The sequence below is a fragment of the Vipera ursinii genome, assembly GCF_947247035.1.
Source record: "Vipera ursinii genome assembly, chromosome: 12".
Classification (NCBI taxonomy): Eukaryota; Metazoa; Chordata; class Lepidosauria; order Squamata; family Viperidae; genus Vipera; species Vipera ursinii.
The window spans coordinates 17,201,574-17,225,658 of NC_139525.1; the positions used below are offsets into that span (position 1 = coordinate 17,201,574).

A 24,085-nucleotide genomic window follows, 5' to 3' on the forward strand; every position below is an offset into this window, starting at 1 on the left:
TCTGAAGCCAAGCTGTTCCACTGGTTGATTGCTCGCACCATTAGGAACTTTCTCCTTAGTTTTAGGTTGCTTCTCTCCTTGGTTAGTTTCCAACCATTGTTTCTTGTCCTGCCTTTTGGTGCTTTGGAAAATAGGTTGACCCCTTCCTCTTTGTAGGAGCCCCTCAAATATTGGAACAGTGCTACCGTGTCAGCCCTAGTCCTTTTTTTCATTAGACTAGACATACCCAATTCCTGTAACTGTTTTTTGTACATTTTAGCCTCCAGGTCCCTACTCATTTTTGTTGCTCTTCTCTGCATTTTTTCCAGAGTCTCAATATCTTTTTTATATTGTGGTGACCAGAACTAGATGCAGTATTCCAAGTGTGATGTGACTAAGGCTTTGCAAAGCGGTACTAGAACTTCACATGATCTTGATTCTATCCCTCTATTAACACAGCCTAGGATTGCATTCTTGGAACTATGGTGCTGGAGAAGACTCCTGCAAGTCCCTTGGACTGCAAGGCGTTCAAACCGATCAGTCCTAGAGGAGATCAACTCTGACTGCTCTTTAGAAGGCCAGATCCTGAAGTTGAAACTCAAATATTTTGGCCACCTTATGAGAAGGAAGGACTCACTGGAGAAGAGCCTAATGCTGGGAAAGATCGAGGGCAAAAGAAGAACGGGATGACAGAGAATGAGGTGGTTGGATGGAGTCACTGAAGCAGGAGGCATGAGCTTAAATAGACTCCAGAAGATGGTAGAGGACAAGGGAGGCCTGGAGGAACATTGTCCATAGGGTCGCGATGGGTTGGACACAACTTCGCAACTAACAACAACAACAAAGGATTGCATTGGCTTTTTTGTTCCTTACTTGTGTATTGTATCTCTTTGTTCCTTAGTTCCTTAGTTTTGCATTGTATCTCCAGGTCTAAATTCTGAAATACTTATGCTCTTTGTGCTTTGGTGGGTATTAGCTGCTGCTTCTGAGTGAAATGAGCAATCCTCAATCTCACTGCAAACCGAACCTGAGATTGAACTGCTAAGGTCCTGAATTTGAATTCTGCTTCAGCACATGTAGAAGCAGCTACGGGTCTGGTTATTCAGGCATACATACCTCCAGACAAGGACTCTTATCTGGGGAGAAGGTCAACAAAACAAACCCTGATGGGAAAAATGTCTCTCTTTTTTTCAAACCTTTTTAGGAGGATTATAATATCTCCAGGTAGCTCGTGCTGTTTCCTGAACGTGAAGATATTTGGTAATTTTAGCAATTGGTGGAGAACTGCAGACAAGCAGCTCTCATTGCACAGACATGATGCCCGGCAGCATGTCACAACAACTGTCTCATCAGTCTCATTTTACTGTTTCACCTACACAACTTAAGTGACTTGTTTTTTAAGCACCTGAGTGTTGGTTGACACATTCCAGTCTGCTTTACTCATATTAAGCAGTAAATACAACACCACTTTCAAATGTTTTTTGAAGAATTGCTTCATACACATTTGGTAATTATAGGCCAATAGATTAATATATTTTTGAATGCTAAAGTTAACTACAGTTTGATGACTCTTTAATGGGTCTCCAAAGAATCATCATTGGCTTTTTAACACAGGTTTAGTAGTACATAGATGAGAATATACGCAGCTCAGGATTGATGAGGTTATCTAGTCGGATAATGAAATGTTCTACAAGCCAGCAGCCAAACTCAGAGAGGACCAATGACTCCACAAAGAATATATAACAGGAATCACAGTTTGCTGATAGGCTAATTATTGCTTCATCTTTTGTCATAGAATTCTAGGGCAGTTATTACTCTGGCATTATAGAATCTCTTCTAGCATCCACTGATTCTGGTTACAAGAACAGAATTTTGCAGTAGATCCAAGAACACCTGTTCACTTTGGTTATCCAAGCACTATTCTTAAAAAAAATGTTTAGACCTATTCAATTGATGCTTTATACTGGCACTGTGCTTATGTAGTTATTTTAAAGTATTTGTAACCTACCCTAAAACTCTGGGCAGAATATATATAAAAGACTGAGGGGAAAAAACATTGTTATGCATGCTGGATAATTGACTTCTTGGGTATTCTCTGAATTTCTCAGTATGGACTTCATTGATTACATAAAGAACTAAACCTTCAGTTGTGTCCATATCAGGGTGTGGAATGTGCTTAGGAGAATTGTTCATGTATTAAAGCTCAGAATGTCTATGGAGATTCTCAGTCATCCAGGTCATGGTTGTCCCAAAGGTGCTTTTCCAAAAGGCAATTGGACCTCCTTTGTTTTTCCCCTGAAGACTTTTCGCTTTTCATCCAAGAAGCTTCTTCAGTTCTGACTGGATGGTGGAGAATGGAAGAATTCAGTCAGAAATGAAGAAGCTTCTTGACTGAGAAGGGAAATGTCTTCAAGGGGAAAAAAAAGTTCAATGGCCTTTTGAAAAAGCACCTTTGAGAGTTCATGTATTACTTGACTACTGGAGGGAATATACTACTGGTGTATTACTGGGGCTTCTTAGGAGACACAGCCGTTGCAAAATGTTTTAGAACTATAGCAGGAACTCATGAGCTATTGAGCTTTACACAGTGTTGTGCTTAGCTTTACAGCTCTGTCAAGATTAGCAGGAAGGGCTCTTGATAGGAGCTCTGTCTGTCTGTCTGTCTGTCTGTCTGTCTATCTATCTATCTATCTATCTATCTATCTATCTATCTATCTATCTATCTATCTATCTATCCATACTGTATCTGTCTGGCTGTCTAGTATATCCATCCCTCATACTCAAAGTTCGTAACTCCATCACTCAGCTAGAGGACTGTTTCAGTATTTATGTCTGGTTTTACATATTACTTGACCACCAAGAGGATTAAAAATAGAAGTTTGGTGAGTTTTCCCCCGATTCACAAGAATCCATTTTGGCTAGGGGGAGGCTGGGCACATTCAGGTTCAATCTGTTCTTAGCCTATTGGGGCTAACTCTGCTTAACCACAGAAAAACTTCCGTGACTAGCAACATTAAATAATTCTGAGTGGAATTCCACTGGAACAAGCTTAGGGTCACCCAGAGGAATATGTTGTGTAAAACACCAGTCCACAGGGGCTGTGAATGCTTGTCCTCTGCCTCCTAGGAAAACACAAACACACAGAAAGAAGCAGTAAGCAGGAGGCTGGTCCTTGAGATGCAGAAGTTGCTGGTATTCGGAGGGCTTCATCAGCTTTTTTCCCCCCTGCAGTTAACCAAGTTATCAGAAGCTCTTGTGCCTTTGAATGCCTGTTTCCAATCCTACCTGCCAGGAACAAGTGGGACTCTAATTCCAATAATTGCTGTCTCTGGTGTAAACTCTCTTTAGAGTAAAGTGGGAGTTTACATTCTGGCACCTTTTTCTCCCACCCTTGTAATGTAATGGGCTGGAAGCTGCTTTTTGGGGGTGGGTGGGTGTAAGGAATGGTTACTTGCTCTGGCAATGGTCTAAACCAGAGGTCCCCAACCCCTGGTCCGTGGACTGGTACCAGGCCGCGGCATGCCAGCAACCGGTCCGCACAAACAAGCAAAGCCCCACCCATGGGATGCAGGCAGGACACAAAACCATGCACCCTCTGGTCCACGGAAAAACCTGTCTCCACGGAACTGGTCCCTGGTGCCCAGAAGTTTGGGGACCTCTGGTCTAAATGGGTTTTAGACTATGTTCCTCTGACCTTGTGAGAGCAAGTCTGTTGAAGGCATTGTGCATTTATTTCAGTTGTATAGTTTGCATTTTGATGAACTAATGAAATCTAGAGGAATGTCTTAACATTCGATTCGTATGTAATTTGTGAAGGAAAATTACCAGTGATTGTTTTGGAGAAAAGGGGGCAGAGAGTCGCTGAAATAATCCCAGCTTCCCAAGACAACTCGATGGGGAGAGAGGGCTGTGTACTTGCAATAAGAGGGCAGTTTCTCTTCAGTGATTCATTTGCAGAATTGCTTTTTAGCAGAGACGGCTATAGATTAACCTGGAAGCATCTGAATAAAAGAGTAAAAACATCTGGTTCCTTTACTGTATTCCGCACTAAAATAACAAACTACTTAGACAAGACAGATTTTTGTCCAACATCACACTTTCTTGCTTAACACATTGAAAATAAAGTTCTTTGATTTCTGCCAGTTGTTCTCTATAACCCTGGTGCAATTTTGCAGGCTTCTGAAGTTTAAAAGGGAAGGCCTCCTCGGATTCAGACAACATGGATTTTAACCCCAGTGGTTGCTGTCCTAGCTGACTTCTTTTGGTTTAGGGTTTGCTGCCATAGCTTGAAGATCTCCTGCAATCTGAAAGGTTAATGCTAATTCCTAAGGCCAGTTTCGTCTCCTCCTCTGGCGCAATAGAATCTCCTTTCTGAAGGTCTGTTTTAAAAAATAAGTTGAAGTTGTGAGGCCTTCCTGATTAAATGAATAGATTAAAACAGATCCAGCCACAATTCCCAAAGGAGAAATGGCTCCCCCCCCCCACACACACACCCCGGTAATCCTCCTTGTGCTGGAGGAAAGAGATCCACCCTTTCGTTGCTTCTCAGACATTCAACAGAACATGGAGTGGGGGGTGGGGTGGGGTCAACCCATAAGTGCCCCCCAGCTGCAGTTCTGCAGGCTCCAGGCTTCTCTATATCATATTGCCAAAGGCTGAGGATTTTCTGCCAACTTTTATCTTGAAAATGCAGTAAACAGATCGGCTGAATCTCTGACAGACTTAGCAGGAATCTCCCCCAAATGAGCCAGAGATTAATTTACATTCCCTGACAACTTCACGTGTCACAGATTGCACCCTCCCTGCTTTCTTTTTAATCCTGAAAAATCAGTTTGTAAGAAATGTGACTGTGGTGTGAAAAAGCTATCTGTCCTGACACACAACACGAACTGAGGGATAGCATCAAGATCTTGTGAAGAGTCATCACTGCTTTAGCCTGCTTTGGTTAAGGTCATAGTTTTGGTCATACAGTAGTGATACAAAATAAAAGTACCTCAGGGAACACCTGCTGCCGGCGTCAACTTCCCTCCGCCCTGTGCGTTCCCACAGAGAGGGCCTCCTCAGGGTGCCACCGGTCAGAGAATGTAGATTGGTGGCCCCCAGGGGGAGAGCGTTCTCTGTGGGCGCCCCGGAGCTATGGAACCAGTTACCGGTTGAGCTCCGGACGGCGCCCGATCTTCGCTCCTTTCGCCGCGATCTGAAAACATACCTCTTCGAACAAGCCGGCCTGGCCTGAGGGGGGATTGGTGGGGTTTTTACTATCATTTTATTGGGGTTTTATTAATGTATTTATTGTTTTTTTATGGGCATGTATTTAATTACTTTTAATTTTTGTAGCTTTGTGTTTTATTCTTGCCCTGTACACCGCCCTGAGTCCTTCGGGAGAAGGGCGGTATAGAAATATTAATAAATTAAATTAAATTAAATTAAATTAAATTAAAAAGATGTTGAGATTCTAGACAGAGTGCAGAAAAGAGCAACAAAGATGTCGAGGGGACTGGATGCTAAAACAAGATGGCCAGTTTCAGGGACTGGGTGTGTCTTAAGAGAAGGACTACTGTAGGGGTAACATAATAGCAGCTTTCCAATATTTGAGGGGCTGTCACGGAGAAGAGGGGATTGACCTATTCTCCAAAGCAAGAGAAATCAACCTGAGGGCACGACATGAATGGAAATTATTACCAAGAAGCGATTCAACCTAGAACTAAGGAGAAATTTCTTGACAATTGAGAACAATCAACCAGTGGTATGGCTTCCCTTCAGAAGTTGCGGTGCTCCATCACTCTTTAAGAAGAGACTGGACAGCCATTTGTCTGGAATGGTATTGGACCTCCTGCTTGAGCAGAGGGTTGGACTAGAAGACCTCCAAGGTCCCTTCCAACTCTTGTCATTTTGTTACTTATTCTCTGATACTGCTGTGATAACACATGTGCGTTCACTGGAGAAGATCAAGGTTTCAGCTTGCACAGATGAGGTTGAATAACTCTTGTCTGACACTTGGAAAGCTGACAGCATGATAAGCAGACAGTGAATTCCATTTATCCAGGTGTCTTGGCATGTGATCAGTGTGCCAGATGCATTGCGATGCACTTTTGCACCATTCCAAAAAATGTGTTGGAGGGGGTTATCACAACTTCTAAACTATAAATATTCAATTTTTCCCAAAGCAGTGTTTACAGGCAATAGAATTCCAGCCTTCAAAATTGCACAGAAAGGATACAGTGTTTTGCTTATTATTTGTTTTACTTTGGTCAGAGTATACCTAGAATTATGTTTGGGCAGGGCATTTTGGGAAGGATGTTGACGGAACTTCGGCATATGCAGAGAACAGCAATGAAGCTGTTAAAAGGGCCTGGAAGGACAAATTATGAACAATGTATGGGGGGGGAGTGGTATGCTTAGCCTGGAGAAGAGAAGAATGTGAAGAGATTTGATAGCTGTCTTCTAGTATTGTGTAAAAGACAGGGTGGAATTGTTATGAACTGCTCTGCATGAGAGGACAAGAAATAATGTGTTTAAATTACAGGAAAGCAGAAGTTGATTGGACATCAGGAAGAAGTTTTGAATAAAGGATCAGCAGTGGAACAGATTGTCTCAGGAGTGTGGAGGTTTCATTTCATTCCCTGAGATTGCAGGATACTTGGGAAACATGCTTAACAAAATAAAAGAGTTAGAAGGGACCTTGAAGGTCTTCTAGTCCAAACCCCTGCCCAAGTAGGAGACCCTGGGGTAGGCAACTTTGGCTCTTTTAAGACTTGTGGAACTCCCAGAATTCCTGACCCAGCATGGCAGTTGAAGTCCACGAGTCATAAAAGAGCCAAGGTTGCCTACCCCTGTCCTATACTATTTCAGTGGCTGTCCAGTCTCTTTTTAAAAGCCTCCAATAATGGAGCATCCACAACATCTGGAGGCAAGCTGTTCCGCTGGTTAATTGTCCCCACTGTTAGGAAGTGTCTCCTTAATTCTAGGTTGCTTCTCTCCTTGATTAGTTTTCAACCATTGTTTCTTGTCTTGCCTTCTGGTAGGTTTTGGAAAATAGGTTGACAAACTGATGTTGGTTTTTGGTTATACCTTTGTTTCTTTCTAGGTGTTTGCAGATCTGTTGCTTGATTATGTTTTCTGGGATCTTCCCAGAGATTGTGAGGCTGATTGATTTGTAGTTCCCTGGATCTGTCCCCCCCCACTTTTTATGGAAGATGGGAAGCATATCAGCTCTTTTTTAGTCCTCTGGTAGTTCCCTGTGCTCCAGGATCTTTGAAAGATACAGTTCAAAGGTTCTGAGATCACATCTGCCAGCTCCTTCAGAACTGGGATGTAATCTGTGAGGTCCCGGTGAATTGAACTTGTCTAGAGTGGATAGGTGTTCTCTTACCATTTTCTTGCTCATTTTAATTTGTATTATTATTATTGTCTTTTACAGTTATGTTTTGCTAGGTTATTATCATTTTACGTGAAGACAGACACAAAGAATGAATTAAGCCGCTCTGATTTCTCTCTACTGCCCGTTACTTTCTTGGTATCTTCTCTCATTAGTGGACCAATTGTTTCCTTGACTTTTTCCTTGTTTTTTTATATGTGGAAAGACACTTTTTTATTATTATTTTTGACATTTGTTGCCAGTCTTAATTTATTCTGAGCTTTAGCTTTCCTGACTTTATCTTTGCAAGTTTGGGCTATTTGTTGGTATTCTGCCTTAATTATGTGTTCCTCTTTCCATTTTTTTGGTACTTATCCTTTTTGTCTTTCAGTTTCAATCAATCAATCAGAATAGAGCTGGAAGGGACCTTGGAGGTCTTCTAGTCCAGCCCCCTGCTCAATCAGGAGACCCTATACCATTTCAGATAGGTGGTTGTCCAGTCCCTTCTTGAAAATCTCCAGTGATGAAGCACCCACAACTTCTGAAGGCGACTTCTGTTCCACTGGTTAATTGTCCTCACTGTTAGGAAGTTTCTCTTCAATTCCAGGTTGCTTCTCTCCTTGATTAGTTTCCATCCAGTGTTTCTTGTCCTGCCCTCTGGTGCTTTGGAGAATAGTTTGACCCCCTCTTCTTTGTGGCAGCCCCTCAAATACTGGAATACTGCTATCATGTCACCCCTAGTTATTCTTTTCTCTAGACTAGCCAAACCCAAACACAAATGGTGGTGATGCTGTCTATCCCACATCTTTCTAGTTTACAAAGAAACAGGTTGTGGTTACTTTGTTGAATGCCTTGCTGAAGTCTAAGTATACTATGTTCACAGCATTTCGCTGACCTACTAATTGTATACCTGTATACCTACTAGTCACTTTGTCTAAGAACGAAATAAGATTGGTTTGACATGATCTATTATTAATAAACCTGTGCTGGCTACTAGTTATGATTTGATTTGTTTCTAGATGTTCACAGATCTGTTTTTTGATTATTTTTTTCCAATATCTTCCCAGGTATTGATGTCAGGCTGATTGGTTTCTAGTTTCCTGGGTCTGTTTTTTTCTTCTTTCCTTTTTTGAAGATGGTAACCACATCAGCTCTTTTCCAAGCCTTTGGCAGTTCCCCAGTGCTCCAGAATTTTTGAAAAGTATGGTACAATGGTTCGGAGATAACATCTGCCAGCTCTTTCAGAACTTTGAGATGTAATCCAGTTTTACAGTTATCTTTTTGGTAGATTGGATTATAGTTTCTTTTGGCGTGAAGACCGATGCAAAGATTGAGTTAAGCAGCTCTGCTTTCTCTTTGCTCACTGTTAGGTCCTTGCCATCTTGTCTCTTTAGTGGACTGACTGTTTCATTGACTTTTTCTTGTTTATATATTGGAAGAAACTTTTTTATTATACCTTGACTTTAGTTGCAAGTCTTTGTTCATTCTGAGCTTTTACTTTCCTGACTTCATTTTTGTATGTTCTGTCTGTCTGCTGATAATCAGCCTTAGTTATGTGTCCCTCTTTTCATTTTTTGTATTGATCCTTTTTGTCTGTCAGTTTGTCAGAGAGATCTTTGTGCAACCGTGCTGGTTTCTTCTTGAATTTCTTGTTTTTCTTTTTCAGTGGTATTGTGTTGGACTGAACTTTTATGATCATATTTTTCAGTGTTTCCCATGCTTCTTTTTTCCTCTTTAGGATTTTTATCCATGGAATTTTTCTTAGGCTCTGAGTTTGTTAAAATCAGCTCTTTTAAAGTTTAAGACATTGGTTGGATTATATTCTATTGCTTGTGTTTGCATTATATTGAATTCCAGTACGACGTGGTCACTCTTGCCCAAGGTTCCAGCAACTTCAACTCCCTCTTAGTAAGAGTTGGGTCCAGTATAGCTTTTCCTCTAGTTCCCTCCTCTACCTTTTAGATGAGAAAGTTGTCAGCTAAGTTGGCGAGGAATCTTGTTGATCTCCCACTTGCTGCAGAGTCTGTCTCCCAGTTGATATCAGGTTACTTAGAGTCTTCCATTATTCCTTTTGATAAGACGAGCCAGTTGTTTTCTGAATTGTTTTCTAGTTCTTGTGAGGTACAGTCCATCCTTTGCCAGTAGCCCTTCATGTAGGTAACACAGACCATGGTCTAGGACAGGGGTCAGCAACCTTCAGCACTCCAAGAGCCACTTGGACACTGGGAGCCACAAAGCCCGTTTGACATCTAAAATGAAGATAACGCTGCATATATCCTTTTTTATATTTATGCTATGTATAAAAAAACTATAGTGTATTGCAAAATGAACTGCTACAAAGAAAACAAATTTTTATGCAGGAGAAAGAGGGGGGGGGAATCTTTCTCCTTCATCTCCTTCTCTCTCTCTCTCTCTCTCTCTCTCTCTCTGGGGAGGGGGGATTTAAGGCTGCAGACTTTCTGGACCTCCGTCTTCTTGCAGGTTCCAACCAACCACTTTGTATCTTGCTGAGGTCCCTGGGCTGTAGCCAAAATAGCTGCGATCGGAATACGCAGATAAAGCAGCCTTACACTGGCATTGAAGGCAAGCGGAGGCAGCGGACGGAGCAGGCAGGGCTCACTCTCAACGTCTAGCCTGGGATCTGTGGCAGCTCCTTCAGACTAACAGACTGCCTGCTAGCTAAGCACTCCGAGCTGGAAGCCTGGCAAGCGAGTCTGACTGCACGCCGCGGCTGAGCTACTGCCAAAAAGGCCACCCCCATTTCTCCTCTGCCGCTTGCCCTTCCCGGGACAGCCTCGCACGCTCTCTCACTCGCCTCCTGCGGATGAGGTGGTGGCATCCCAACTGCGGGAGGTGGAGATGCCCCGCTGGGCAGAGGCACTGCCGAAGAAGCAGGACCCGGGCGACGGGGAACGAGGGAAAGGCAAGCGGGCCGGGGAGGGAGCAGGTGCCGTGGGCATTGCGCTGCTAGCAGAAGGTGGTTCTGCTGCAAGTGGCAGAGGAGAAATAGAGGTAGCCTTTTTGGCAGCAGCTTGACCGCGGCGTGCAGTCAGACTTGCTTGCCAGGCTGCCAGCTCCGAGTGTTTAGCGGGCAGTCTGTTAGTCCAAAGGAGCTTCTCTCTCTCTCTCTCTCTCTCTCTCTCTCTCTCCCTCTCTCTCTCTCTCTCCCTCTCTCTCCCTCTCCCTCCCTCCCTCCCTCCCTCCCTTGCTGTGTCTCCACCACCAATGTAAGCCCTGCATGCGGGGAAAACCCAGCACTGGGGACTAATTGTTTACCTCTTCTGGGCGATGGGAGAGGAGCGGGCCAATCGCCTTCCTGGCAGCCGGGACTCCAGCACACCTTCCTGGCCAGTGAGGCCAATGGTAGAGCCAGCTGGGGATCGCAGGGGCTGCGTTTCCTCGGGGCCGTGGCTTGCAGGAGGGCTGGCCCACTGAGCAGAGGCTCCGGCGGGCCGCTCCCAGGGGGGATCCTAGGGCTGCCCCGTGCAGTTCCCTGGCCCCCATGCGCCTCAGACGGGGCCAGCCTGGGAAAGGGACTTCCTAGCTGTGCTTCTCCCAGGGAGTGGGGAGCCTGGGCGCAGGGCCAATCAGGAGCCCCCAGAGACAGAGACACAGAGAGAAGGGAAGCGAAGTGCAAGTGCCTCTCTCTGTCTCTGTCTCTCTCTCTCTGCAAATGGTGAAGGAGGACTGGAACCGCATTAGAAGGCTAAATGAGCCGCATGCAGCTCCAGAGCCACAGGTTGCCGACCTGTGGTCTAGGAAGCTGAAGTACTCTTGACGACACCAGTTTTTTAAGCCAGTGGTTTGATTCTAAAATCCTTTGTTCTCTCATTGGATGTTGGCCTTTTGTTGGAAGTAGAGATGAAAACACCACTTGAGCTCCTACTTCTTTCTTCCATAGCTGCTCATAATCTCTTGTTATTGTTTTTTAGATTCATTGTTGTGTCATTGGTAGGCATGTGTAGGAGGAGAAAGGGGTAATAAATCTGTGAGGTTGATTATTTTAGTAAGTTTCTCAGTTATATCTTTGATTTTTGCTCCAGGGAGACAGGAATCTTTTCAATCTCCCATTTGATGCAGAGTTTGTCTCCCAGTTGATATCAGGGTAGTTAAAGCCCCCATTACAAGGGTCCCCAACCCCGCTCCATGGACCGGCACCAGGCTGAGGCATGCCAGAAACCAGGCCACGCAAACAAGTGAAGCCCCATCCATGGGATGCAGGTAGCATGTGAAACACGCCCCCCTCCAGTCCATAAAAAAAAACCTCTCCATGGAACTGGTCCTTGTGCCGAAAAGGTTGGAGGCCATTGCCCCATTACTACTGCCGTATGTTTCCTGTATACATTTGTTATCTAGTTAGCAAAAAGAAAATCTGGTTTTTTTTGCTTGGTTGGGTGCAGTGTCATTCTTTTTGCTATATGCAATGTCATTCTCTATGCTATGATAGTGGATTTCTACAGTGGGCAGAGGTTGGAGTAGTTTCCTTCTAAATTTTTCATTTTATGAAACGTTGCTCAGTGACAGTTTGTTTACTTTGAATATGAAAACCAAGGATCATATGAATAATGACATAGAGTACTGAATAAACTAGCTGAACCCAGGCCTTTGAGAAAGTCTGTCGAACTTCAAAACTTTCCTTCCTAAACAGAAAAAATGAAAATCCAGCAAACAATATGCTTGTCAGTCTGACACGAATATCTGGTGTAATAACCAGTGTGGTTTTTAAGCACCTACAAAACAGTATTTTAACTACCAGAAATCAGTGGGGATTTAATCAAGAACCTTTCCTCTTGCTTGTGGTGGAATCTCAGGCTAAAGTGGCAGGAGGTGTGAAGGGGGGCCTGAGCTTAGAGTCCTTGCACTGCAGGAAAGGGTGCAGATCTTACCTCCCTCGGAAACCTTGAAAGCGTTATCTGGCCATTCCCAAGAGAATTCAGTCAGTATGGTGAGATTCTTGTAAATAGGCATTCAGCAGTGAAGAAGTCGCCTTGATCAGCTCACAATATTGTTCTGGTTCCTTGTGCCTGACATGCCAGATTAGCCTAACTACCTTCGATAGTAGATTGTGGAAATTCTGTACATGTAATATATTTTGATACAAAAACATTTTTATGAATTATTTGAAGATGTGGAGAGAATACTTAGCAAGATGTTCAGATCATAACAATTTGTGCAGGATAGCTAACATTTTAGATTCAAAAGTAAAATTCAAAATTAACGTGATCAGATCTTTAAGAAAAAGGATAAAATATAACGTCTCTGTGTTCAATTCTTCATTGAGAAAACAAAAACAAACTATAAGTATATACGATGGAAGATACCTGGGTGAGTAAGGATACTTGTGATAGTAATTAAATATGAATCCATATTATGAAATGGCTGCAGAAAAAGCAGAAACAATTTTAGGCTGCATCAAGAAAAATATAATTTCCAAATTAGAGAAGTTCCTTGTTTCACTTCATCACTCAGATACAAACTCGAATGATGCATCCAGTTCAGGGCACATTTTAAACATTCCAAGAAAAGCATTGAAGATGAAGAGATTGAAGGGCATGGGTTAGGAGAAGAGATAACAGAGAAAGGGATATATTTTAGAAAAAAACTTCCTTGTATCCTCAGGAACACAATGATTTACTAATTACTTTTCTATATAAATACAAGAAGTCCAGAAAGAGTAAAAGAAAGTGAGAAATATAAGTCCTCCAGTTAGGAAGGAAAAAACAGGTGCACCGGTACAGGATAAGAAGTGTCTGGTTCAACAGTAGAGCCTGGTGGTTAGAATACAGTATTGTAGGCTAATTCTGCCCACTGCCAGGAGTTCAATCCTGACCGGCTCAAGGTTGACTTCCATCCTTCCGAGGTTGGTAAATTGAGGACCCAGACTATTGGGGGCAATATGGTGACTCTATAAACCACTTAGAAAGTCTGTAAAGCACTATGAAGCGGTATATAAATCTGAGTGCTATTGCTATTGCAGTGAAGGGGATCTGGTGGACAACTGCTTACGTAGGAGCCAGCAGTGTGCTGCAGCTGCCAAAAGGGCAACATAGTTCTAGGCTGCATCAAGATCATGGGAAGTGATAGTACCAGTCTGTACTGAACTATTGAGGCCACATTTGGAATACTTTGTCCAGTTCTGGTTGCCATAATGCAAAAAAAAAAAAGATGCTGAGGCCCCAGGAAGAGTGCAGAGAAGAGCAACAAAGAGGATAAGGGGTCTGGAGGCTAAACCATACGATGAATTGATTATGGGAGCTAGGTACATTTAGCCTCAAAAACAATGGATATGGGGAGACCAGATAGCTGTCTTCCAATACTTGAGGGGCATAAATTTATTGTCCAGAGGAGAAGAAGCAATGGGTGGAAGCTCCTCAGAGGGAGATCTAACTTAGAAATGAGGGGGAATTTCTTGACATTGGCAATAATTAATCAATGAAACCACTTGCCTTTTGGAGTTATGGGTGCTCTGTTGCTGGAGTTTTCAAGAAAAGATTTGACAGCCATTTGTCTGAAATAGTATGAGGACCCCTGCCTTGGGGAGGGGGTTGAAGACCTTCAAGGTCCCTTCCAATCCTATGATTCTGTGAGAATACTGGTTTTTATTAAATAAGCCATAATCCAGTATCTATTGAGGGTTTTCCCCATTTTTTTTGGCAAAATGGGATCTCCAATCCCTTGTTCCAGTCTGTGTTCAAAATGTACATAAATTGATATATTAATAACTGATATCTGAAATAGTATGCTCATTTGTCTGGCAAGATATAGCGATGACTTCTTAAGGGCCTGTGAAGCTGGAAATGTTGTAGTTGCAATTACTGCCAGTGGGTGGCATCAAACAAATAGTATAACTTTAAACATACAAAATGATAAAAACTTACAATTATCATCCAGCGGTTAGCTGATCTAAAAAAGAATCTTAGAATCTGCCCAGATCTTTCATATAACAGATTGTTTATTTATCTATTTATTCTATCTATTATCTATTTATTGTTTATTTTATTTATTTATCTAACAAATAAACAGATTATTTATCTGTTAAAGAGATTGCTTATCTATTTTTATCTATTTATCTTTTCATATAACAGATTATCTACTTTATCTATAACAGATTTTTTATCTGACTTGGCTTATCCAGTAAGTGTCAATTTGACATGGAAAAACTGGCCAAATTTCAGTTTTCTAAAATCAATGTGGCTAAAAGAGCAGCTTTGAAATACAAGCAGCCTCGTATTGGTGGCACAGTGAGAGAGGCAGCTTTAGATTAAATGTTGAACTTAAAGCAGTTACATTAACTAAAAGTGCTACAGGGGAAGAGTCCAACAGTGCCCACAGGGAATTTGTACTAGGATGAAGGTTCCCCAAAATGTGGTACTACAGGTAGTCTCCAGGTTTCAACAGCAACTGGGACCGAAATTTCCACTCCTCTACAAAGGTTCACGTGACTGCATCACTTAGCAATGACAATCAGAAAGGATCTCCGGTCCTTTCGCCGCGACCTCAAAAATTTCCTTTTTCATCAGGCTGACCTGGATTGACGACGGGTTTTTAAAATGTTTTAATTTTTAATTGTTTAGTTAATTTATTTTGGGGCTGTTTATTTAATTTCTTTTAACTTTTGTATTGTTGTTTTTATTGTTGTTAGCCGCCCTGAGTCCTTCGGGAGATAGGGCGGCATATAAGTCCCAAAAATAAATAAATAAAATAAATAAATAGAGGCGGTAGAGTGGATGGTGAAGGAGGACATTTGTATGAATTATGAAGACAGTACCATGTTTTCCAAGATCCATCAGGACTCGTGTCTTCTTCCTTGGCAGAATAACTAGTTTAGTGAAGAAGGGAAAAATCTTGATTGGAACAAAAGTTTCGGCAAGGAAGACTCTGCGCAAGATAGCCAATTGTGAATCCACCTTAATACAGTACTATCCAAACTATTACATAATAGCTTGTGGAGTCCTTGGTGCTCTCTGGGCTTGGTGATTTGCTTGCAAATGTTTCGTTGACAGACCGCATAACGTCTTCAGTGCTAGAAGGGAGTGAGGTTTACTCTCTGGTTATACACAGTCACTTGCCCTGCTAGTGTTGGGGGTGGGGGGGATTATGGGGGAGAGCATACTCCATCTAGTATTACAGAATGAAATTAAATCTAATCTAAATCAGTCTCACCTGGCTAGGTTAGAATACTGAATTGAGCTGGGAGGACCAAGGGAGTTATTTTACAAGGAGAAAATAATCCTGATGATAAAATGTGCACAACGTGGAACAGTATACTTATAGAAGTTGTAGGTTTCAAGCTACGAAATTTACTGTTTTTAGGATCACCGTAGTGCTTCTAGCTTGTCTACAGTTACTGGGAGAGAGGGGAGAGTTTGAGATCCACAGGTGCTCCCTATCAGCATGAGAGTCGAAGCCGTTGAAGAGATGTTTTGGCGAACCGAAGTCTCTTCTCATAAACAATTGCTGGAAGATCTATTGGACAATGTGGCCTGAATTGTCAGAGAGGGAAGAGAAAGTTTTACTCTTTTAATTATCTTATTTCGTGCCATATTCTCAGCGCTAGCTTTCCTTCTATCGTACCGGTTTGCTAATGCCTAATAAAGTTTACATTAGAGATCGCAATGTCTCTGGTGTTTTGCTTCGTTGGGCTTCTCAACCAGAATCTGACAGTAGGTACTTTATCTCTGAAAATTCTTAAGACCTTTCAGTTACCTTTCATGGATGGTTTAATTGATTTTGATGCAGAATGCAAAGTAATAGCAATAGCACTTAGACTTATATACCATTTCACGGTGCTTTAAAGCATTCTCAGTCTATGGCCCCCAACAATCTGGGTCCTCATTTTACTGACCTGGGAAGGGTGGCAGGTTGAGTCAATCTTGAGCTGGTCAGGATCGAACTCTGGCAGTCGGCAGAATTGGCTTGCAATTCTGCATTCTAGCCACTGTGCCACCATGGCTCTTGGGCTCATGCTTGCTTCCCTCTTTAGTGTATGTGATTTTATGAACCTTTTATTCGTTTATACGGTATTTAAACTCTTGTTCCTGTAGTCTTTGGATGGGTGAAACGGGCAATAGTTTTTGAGGCTGGATATCTCAACTGGGCCAACTTACAGAATATGTCCAACATCTGGAACCCATGACTCCCGTGAAAGTGAAATTTGGCAAATTTTATAAAACATGTTATGACGTAATACCGAATGTCATGAAACATTTTTCCTATGCTGATCTTTGACTGCACTAACAAGTTCAGCATGGGCTGTTTCCAAGGCAGATAGAGCGCATGAGAAGTTCTGTCACTGATGGAGGCGTTGAGGAATCTGGTAAAGAGCCATCTCTGAAAGTTGACCCAGGTCATGGATTGTCTAAAATTAAATTAAACTTTGAGTATCCAAAAGCAATCCTGAAATATCATCCCATCCAGATCTTCTACCATTAATTTAAATTCCACAAATTAGTCTGGTACTGAGCCTTGATGCAGACTTCTCATCCTTTAGGTCCGTGGTAGCGAACGTATGGCACGCGTGCCACAGGTGGCATGCAGAGCCCTCTCTGTGGGCACGTGCGCTGTCGCTCCAGTCCTAAGCCTTCAGCTGGGTTTTATAAAACCTTTTTGCTTTAGGCCTCCACCGCCATGTGAAAAAAAAAAAGTTCAATCAATTTCAACTTCTCGCGGGAGAAAAAGATCTCATAAAGTTGGAATTGATTGATTGAACTTTTTAGTCCCACCCAGTCTGCTCTTACCACTGCAGCCATGCCCACTCAATGGGCCAACACCCACCCACTTGGCCACACCCACTCAATGGGCCACGCCCACCCAGCACCCGACAATACATAAGTAGGTCTTGGATTGCAGTTTGGGCACTCGGTCTCTAAAAGATTCGCCATCACCACTTTAGGTGGTCATTCAAATGTTGGGGGATAATACACGTGAAACTGAGGTGTCTAACAAAAGACTGAAAAAGGGCTCAGTTGGAGAAGGGAAGGCATTGTCACCTGTTGTCCTGGCCTCCAGTCCTTGAACCTTCAGAATGTAGCAGAAGTTTGGTGACGATATGACACCTTCGGCTTCCTCATGGGAAGACTATTCAGCCTCATGTAGAGGGCTCTTTTTTTTTTAATCCCATTTATATCCCGCCCTTCTCCGAAGACTCAGGGCGGCTTACAATATAAAGCACAAATCAATGTGCTTAGCAATAGCCTTCATTCTATGTATATGCCTGCTTATTAGGGCTTTCACACACACACACCCAAGCAGCATTATTACAAAGTCAGCTTATTGCCCCCAACAATCTGGGTCCTCATTTTACCTACCTGGGAAGGATGGAAGGCTGAGTCAACCTTGAGCCTGGTGGGACTCGAACCTGCACTAATTGCAGGCAGCTGGTGTTACTTAAGGAGGCATTAGCCCACTGCTCCACCAAGGCTCTTTTGAGAACATGGCCTTGTTATTGTCTTCCAGCTTAAAATGTTATCTCTGCCTCCATTCTGCTGCAGACGTCAGATTGCTAAAAAGTCAGAGGGAGAAGTTTAATCTGTCACAGAGTTTCCCAGGAAAGTGGAAATGGCAGATACTGTGGTGGGTACCTACAAAAAGCCTTCCTTAGTTTTGTTCAGCTCTCAGAAAGAGCTATCCAAGGTCCTGTTTACTTGCTGCCGCCTTCTCCGGAGGTTTTCTGTCTGATTTCTTTGCTTTCTGACCAGATTTGATTGATTTGCTGTGAATGGACATTTCTTTCCTGGATTTCTGACACTCGTGGAATACAGAGATACCAAAAGAAAAGATACCTGCCTTTTGTCCAAGAGTCTTTCAGTGCATTGGTTCATTGATGAAATCTCCCTGGCATTCTACCAGAAGGCACTAAGCTTCTCATAGTTCTGAACAATTGAAGTGAGCATTGACAGAGCTGGGTTTCTGTTGAAGTTGTGTTTGTATTTACTAGATGGTTATTTCAGCCTTAAATTATGTTACTCAACAAAGGGGTTACTGGGGGAATCCATTTGCACCTTAACTTAACAGATAGCGACTGCAGGAATAGGATTCTTCTCTGAACAGGATTTTTGGGAACCTGGGCCAGGCTGATTTTGGGCACCGAGAAGGGATTTTAGTACCTTGCATACCGAGCACTGGGATTTTGGACACAAGCACATTTTGGGACTTTTGCAGTTTCTGAGTAGCATAATTAAAATTTGTGACCTTCTTTGACTCAGACGTTGGTTTTCTGTTATACAAACACAGATTTTTCTCTCGCATTACCTTGGGCATTGCAATGTGAAGGATAAAATGTGAAATCGGGTGGAATGACCTCCCTAAGGCAATTGTGCATTCCTTGGGGTTGAGGTATCATTCTCTTTTTGAAACTTTATACTAACTTCAGCACCTGTTTAATGAGCATATCACCTATGCTGAACTAAATCTGTGTCATTATGAAGAAACATGTATGCCAAAGAATCACAGTGCTGTTAGATCATTTAATGATGGGAGTCTGGCTGTAATATTCCCAGCCTTTTTGGTTCTCAAAGAACTGTCTCCAAAAGATTGATTTGTGCTATTACTAAGCTTGCAGTTAGGAAGCTGAACTATTTTGTTCATTGTTTGGAAGGCAGCAGATTTAAAGACTGAGCTGCTAATCAGTCAGCGACATTCCTTGTTGCTGTTCCTGACAGTGAGGACAATTAACCAGTTGAACAGCTTGCCCCCAGAAGTTGTAAGTGCTTCATCATTGGAGGTTTTTAAGAAGAGACTGGACAGTCACTTGTCTAAAATGGAATAAGGGTCTCCTGATTGAACAGGGGGTTGGACTAGAAGACTCCAAGGTTCCTTGCAGCTCTATTCTGATTTCATTCCGTTTGTCATCTGTTTGATGTACAGTATTACTGGTGGATACCTGTCATTGTGTTGTTGCTTGTCAGTTGTGGACTTCCCCTTTGCAGGTTGACAGTGGTTGTAATTCCAGGCGTAGGTGTGCTTCTCTCCAAAGGGGGCTTTGTGTTGGCACTCCTTGTGCAGGATTCTCCGTGTTTTGTGCCATCCTTATCTTGAATTCTCCATGGGACTCATCTCAGAAGGAGCCATTCGCTGTGGGCTGCTGTTAGATTTGAACAATGTCGTAATGTGGTCAGCATTCAAAAAGACGGAGCAGAGTATTTCTGAGTTGTCCTTTGAAGTCCAGGTCCAGCAGTTTCAAACAAACTAGAAAACCTTAAACAATAAAAATTAATATCAATAGAATACTTTAAAAATAGAAATCTGGACCCTTTATTTCAAATTTCTCAGAACGGAAGAGTTTTAATACCCTACTAAAAGGGTTTGATTCCCTTTGTGTGACTCCGTGAAAACCCCAACGGCAATAAAAGGGCCAGTTCTTCATTTTGCTTTTGTCCCCTGACCTCCCTCAGGTCTCACGATTGCTCAGCATCACTGCTGGTTCTCTGGGAACAGAGGCTTGGGGTGGTTTGGCTGCAGCTCTTGCACTTCATGGCCGATTGTAGCGTTGTGCATTATTTGCTTTTCCAAACTGCCTTAGGTGAGTTATTTGTGCGGTGCTGGCTAATGCCGACTTCTCCTGCTCTTCCTCTCTTAGGTGGCCTTGCTGAATGTCTTCTCCCCTGAGGAGAGCCCTCTCTTTAGAGAAGAAAGCCGCCGCGTGCGCAGAAACAAAAGAAGCAAGAACAACGAAGGGTCAGAAAGTGAGTCTGCATCCTTTGGACGGTGTCCCAACAAATGTGTTCCTACAGTTGTCCTCAACTTACAACCGTTCGTTTGGTGACTGTTAGAAGTTACAACGGCAATGAAAAAAGTGACTTTACGGCCATTTTTCACACTTAGGACCATTGCAGCATCTCTAGGGTCACCTGATCAAAATTCGGACGCTTGGCAACTGACTTCTATTTATGACGGTCACTGTCTCCCTGGATCACATGATCCCCTTTTGCGACTTTCTGACAAGCAAAGTCAAGAGGGGTAGCCGGGTTCACTTAACAACCCTGTTACTAACTTAACAGCTGCAATGATTCACTTAACAACTATGTCAAGGTCTTAAAATGAGACAAAACTCACTTAATAACTGTCTTGCTTAGCGACAGAAATGTTGGGTTCAGTTGCAGTTGTAAGCCAATTGTATTTGGCTTAACAGAAATTTACCAAGCCATCTGTACATATTCAAATTTTCAAGTTCCAAATTTAGGACAATAAAAGAGCCCTTGTCATATTCAAATTAGCGATATACAATTGCGGAAGAAACTAAATTAGTTCCGCATTTCAGCTCAGTTCTGCCGCGGAGCTCTCTCTGCAAGAGGTTGCTGGGAGGCAGAATCTGATCCGGAGGACCACTGGACCTCCATGGAAATCCGAGTGTGAAGTGGATGGGGAGCAATGAGTTTTAATCCTGCATTTAATCCTGCATGCTTCCTTCATTTCTGGCCCTCCATCCTGAGGTTCAGATATATGCTCCTGTCCTCACCTGTAATGGCATGTGGGAACGACCTTGGGAGATTTGGGGTGGGGGAGGCAGGGGAAGGGTCAGATAAGAGAGGGCCTAGCCCGCCGCTGTGTAACGGGCAGGGAAAGAAACTCAGAAAGGCAGTGGTTTTCTCGTCTAACAAAGTCTAACAAATGTTTCAGTGTCATTTCTTGGTAACAGTGCACTGAGGGGTGGTGCAAAAATACAAAGCAATGACTTCCCTAAAATGGAGCAGGAATTACCTACCCGTCATGTTCATAATCTTTTTTTTATTTAATGACTTTTATTGTTTTTATCAATATATAAAATACAAATACAAATAAAAATAGGAAATTAAGAGAAGGAAAAAGAGAGAGAGAAAGAAAAAAGCGTACACTTTCAATTCTTTGTAGCACAGTACAAGATAAACACATCCCAGCCTCAACATTTTTATTTTTACATATTAGTATATAACTAGCCATTTCTATTACAAGAAATCTATCTAATCAGCAAAACCAAAGTCAAGTTTCATTTTTTTTATCACAAGCACAAAATCCAGAAGTGACATCCAAATAAAAAACATAATTAAATACGTTCTCCTCTTTGAATAAATCAATTTAACTATTTCTGCTTTAGCTTCTTTGCTGTGGAAGTAATATGTATTTCAAGTTGCACTTAATAATCTTTGTAAACTACCACCATTTATTGTAACAAAATTCACTGTATTCTTTCAGATTCTTTAACCTTAAAAGGAAAAATACTAAACTTTTCTTTTAAAACATTTATGAAATCAAAACTTTCTAATATCTTTTTTAAACTTCCTCTTAACATGCATACTTTAACATGCATACTTTAAAGTTCACTATTAAATTTAGATCACTCCTTCAAAGTTACCCTCATAGAATAATTTTTTCTTCTTTTTAAAACTATAAATTTTTATTTAAGGAGAAACTTCCTGACAGTGAGGACAATTAACCAGAGAAACTGCTTGCCTCTAGAAATCATGGGCTCTTCATCACTGGAGATTTTTAAGAAGAGAGTAGACAGTCACCTGTCTGAGATGGTATAGGTTCTCCTGCTTGAGCAGGGGGCTGGACTAGAAGACCTCCAAGGTCCCTTCCAGATTCTGTTCTGATCTGTTCTGTTCTATATTCCAATATCTATTCTGTTCTCTTCTGTTCTCTTCTGTTCAGTTCTTCATTCCTCTCTATTCTAGTCTATTCTATTCTATTCTAATCTATTTAAACTAATACATCTTTTTCTTTAACTTTCTCTTAATACTCTGAAATACACTTTCAATAATATTTTAAAAACTTTAGGAATTACTTAAGCATTATGTATAAAGAAAAACTGCACTTTCAAACTTTGAATTAAGACTTTCTTTCAATTATAAATATCAAGCCAATAAAAATCCACCCTAATTCCAATTGACTCATTAAGTTTAAGTCACTCCTCCCAGCTTGTCTTCATGGAGTAAAGTCTTCTTCTTCTCTGGAATGTTTGTCAAGTAGCTATAAGCTTCTCTTTTTCTCAAGGCTTTCTCAACCTTGTTAATGTCCATAAGGAAAAAGTCCCAAACTTTTCCTTTTAAAAGTTGCAGATTTTCTTGGAGTTTTTCTTTTAATTGTGTTGGGAGGTTTATATTTAAACCATCATAATTAGAGTTGGTGTTAGGTTTATATTCCAAAATTGCAATTGACTCGTCTGCATTGTCAGTTACTTGAGAAATTGCCTTGGTAATTTGGTAATTTTCTACACATATTTGCATCTCTGAAGTAGTTTAAGAAGTTTTTTTAACATCCTTGGAGCATAGCTGATCTATGAACTGATGGATTTTATTTAAAGGTTTTTCAAATACAGCTCTAATGATTTGCTCCTCCATCTTCTTAATTCCCTCTTTAGCCATAGAGTAGCTTTTTTTGTAAATCACTTAAGAATTGCTGGCCAATCTGGAATCATGAAAATCGGTAAAGTTTTAGCTACTCACAGCAAAACAGACCAAGCTACAAATTACTAAAAATAATAAATTAAAACCACAACTTTCTGCCTTACATTTCAACTTTTTTTTAAAAAAAAGATACTCTACACTTCCTTATTTTGGCTTGCCCTAGCAGCCTTCTACCTTGTTGTTAACAATGAAGAAATCCCCAAAATGGCACAGATCTTCAAAAGGGAGTAACAGGCTGTAGCTAAAGAGAACCTCTTTTAGCTTAATAAAGATCAATCGTCCTTAAAAATGATTAAGAAATGAAAGGCACAAGTTACTGTCCATTTAAAAAATAAATTCCCAAATGACTGCTTCTTCAACAGCCAACTGATTGGAGCCCCTACCCCACGGCTTTGGGCACATAGGCTGCTTCAAAGCACAGCTCCTGAAGCTACTTGCAGACCTTTGCTGTATCAGAGGATCTTAAGCAGTGGTGGGATTCAAATAGGTGAACAACCGGTTCTCTGGGTGGATGCCACTTCTGGAAGTCCATTCTGGGCCTGGGCAACAAAAAATTAGCTACCAGTTCTGCTGAATCCCACCACTGATCTTACGGGATCATTTTAGGACTTTCCCTTACCCAGGAAAGTCATATAAAGTAAAGGAATGCCATTTTTTTCTTTTGGTAATTGAAAAATCTACAGCCCAGGGAAAAACTCTTGAAGGATCCTTCCCTGAGCGTGTAGTCAGTTGGCTATCTTTTCACCAGAAATCATATTTATAATCTTAAAAAACATCAGATATGTTCCGGTTCTGTTTGCCTGCAGTGGATCCTAGATCATGGCACTTCTTTTTAAAAAAGGTCTTTTTTTTTAAAGATTATGTTAAAAAAAAGGCCTTTTTAAAAAATGAAGTGCCATGATCTAGGATCCACTGCAGGAAAACAGAGCTGGAACACATCTAATGTTATGACCTTCATCCCCACCTCTTTTTCTTTTTTTTATTAAAAAGTTTTACAAACATTTTTAAATACAAAAAACTCCCTCCTCCCCCTCCCCTCCCCCCAACCCTCCCCTTCCCTCCCCCCTCCTCGACTTCCCAGAGCTGAATACAGGGTATAGTGATACAAGCATAGGCTAAAATATGCTAACAACAAAAGTAAAACATTAAATACTGTCGCACTTTAACTCACCATAGTCATAATATTAATAACTAATAACAGATAACTAATTATGCATCATAAAAATCCCCTACTTATTCAAATGCTAGATGAAACTTTTTAGTCCCGTATTTATTCTGAATATATTCAATCCATCTTCTCCATTCCACAATATATCTCTGTTGCGATTGTTCTTTCAAATATGCTGAAATCTTTGCCATTTCCGCC

General features: G+C 41.6%; 1 protein-coding gene across 1 annotated transcript in view; it reads left to right on the plus strand.

Moving 5' to 3' along the window:
- Window positions 1-24,085, plus strand: part of EDA (ectodysplasin A) — a gene marked incomplete at its 5' end in the record, with an annotated part of 82,263 nt that overhangs the window by 35,335 nt on the left and 22,843 nt on the right. Inside the window, one exon of the mRNA XM_083371778.1 lies at window positions 19,914-20,055. Coding sequence (XP_083227904.1) covers window positions 19,914-20,055 — 142 coding nt within the window. The remainder of the gene's footprint in view (window positions 1-19,913; window positions 20,056-24,085) is intronic.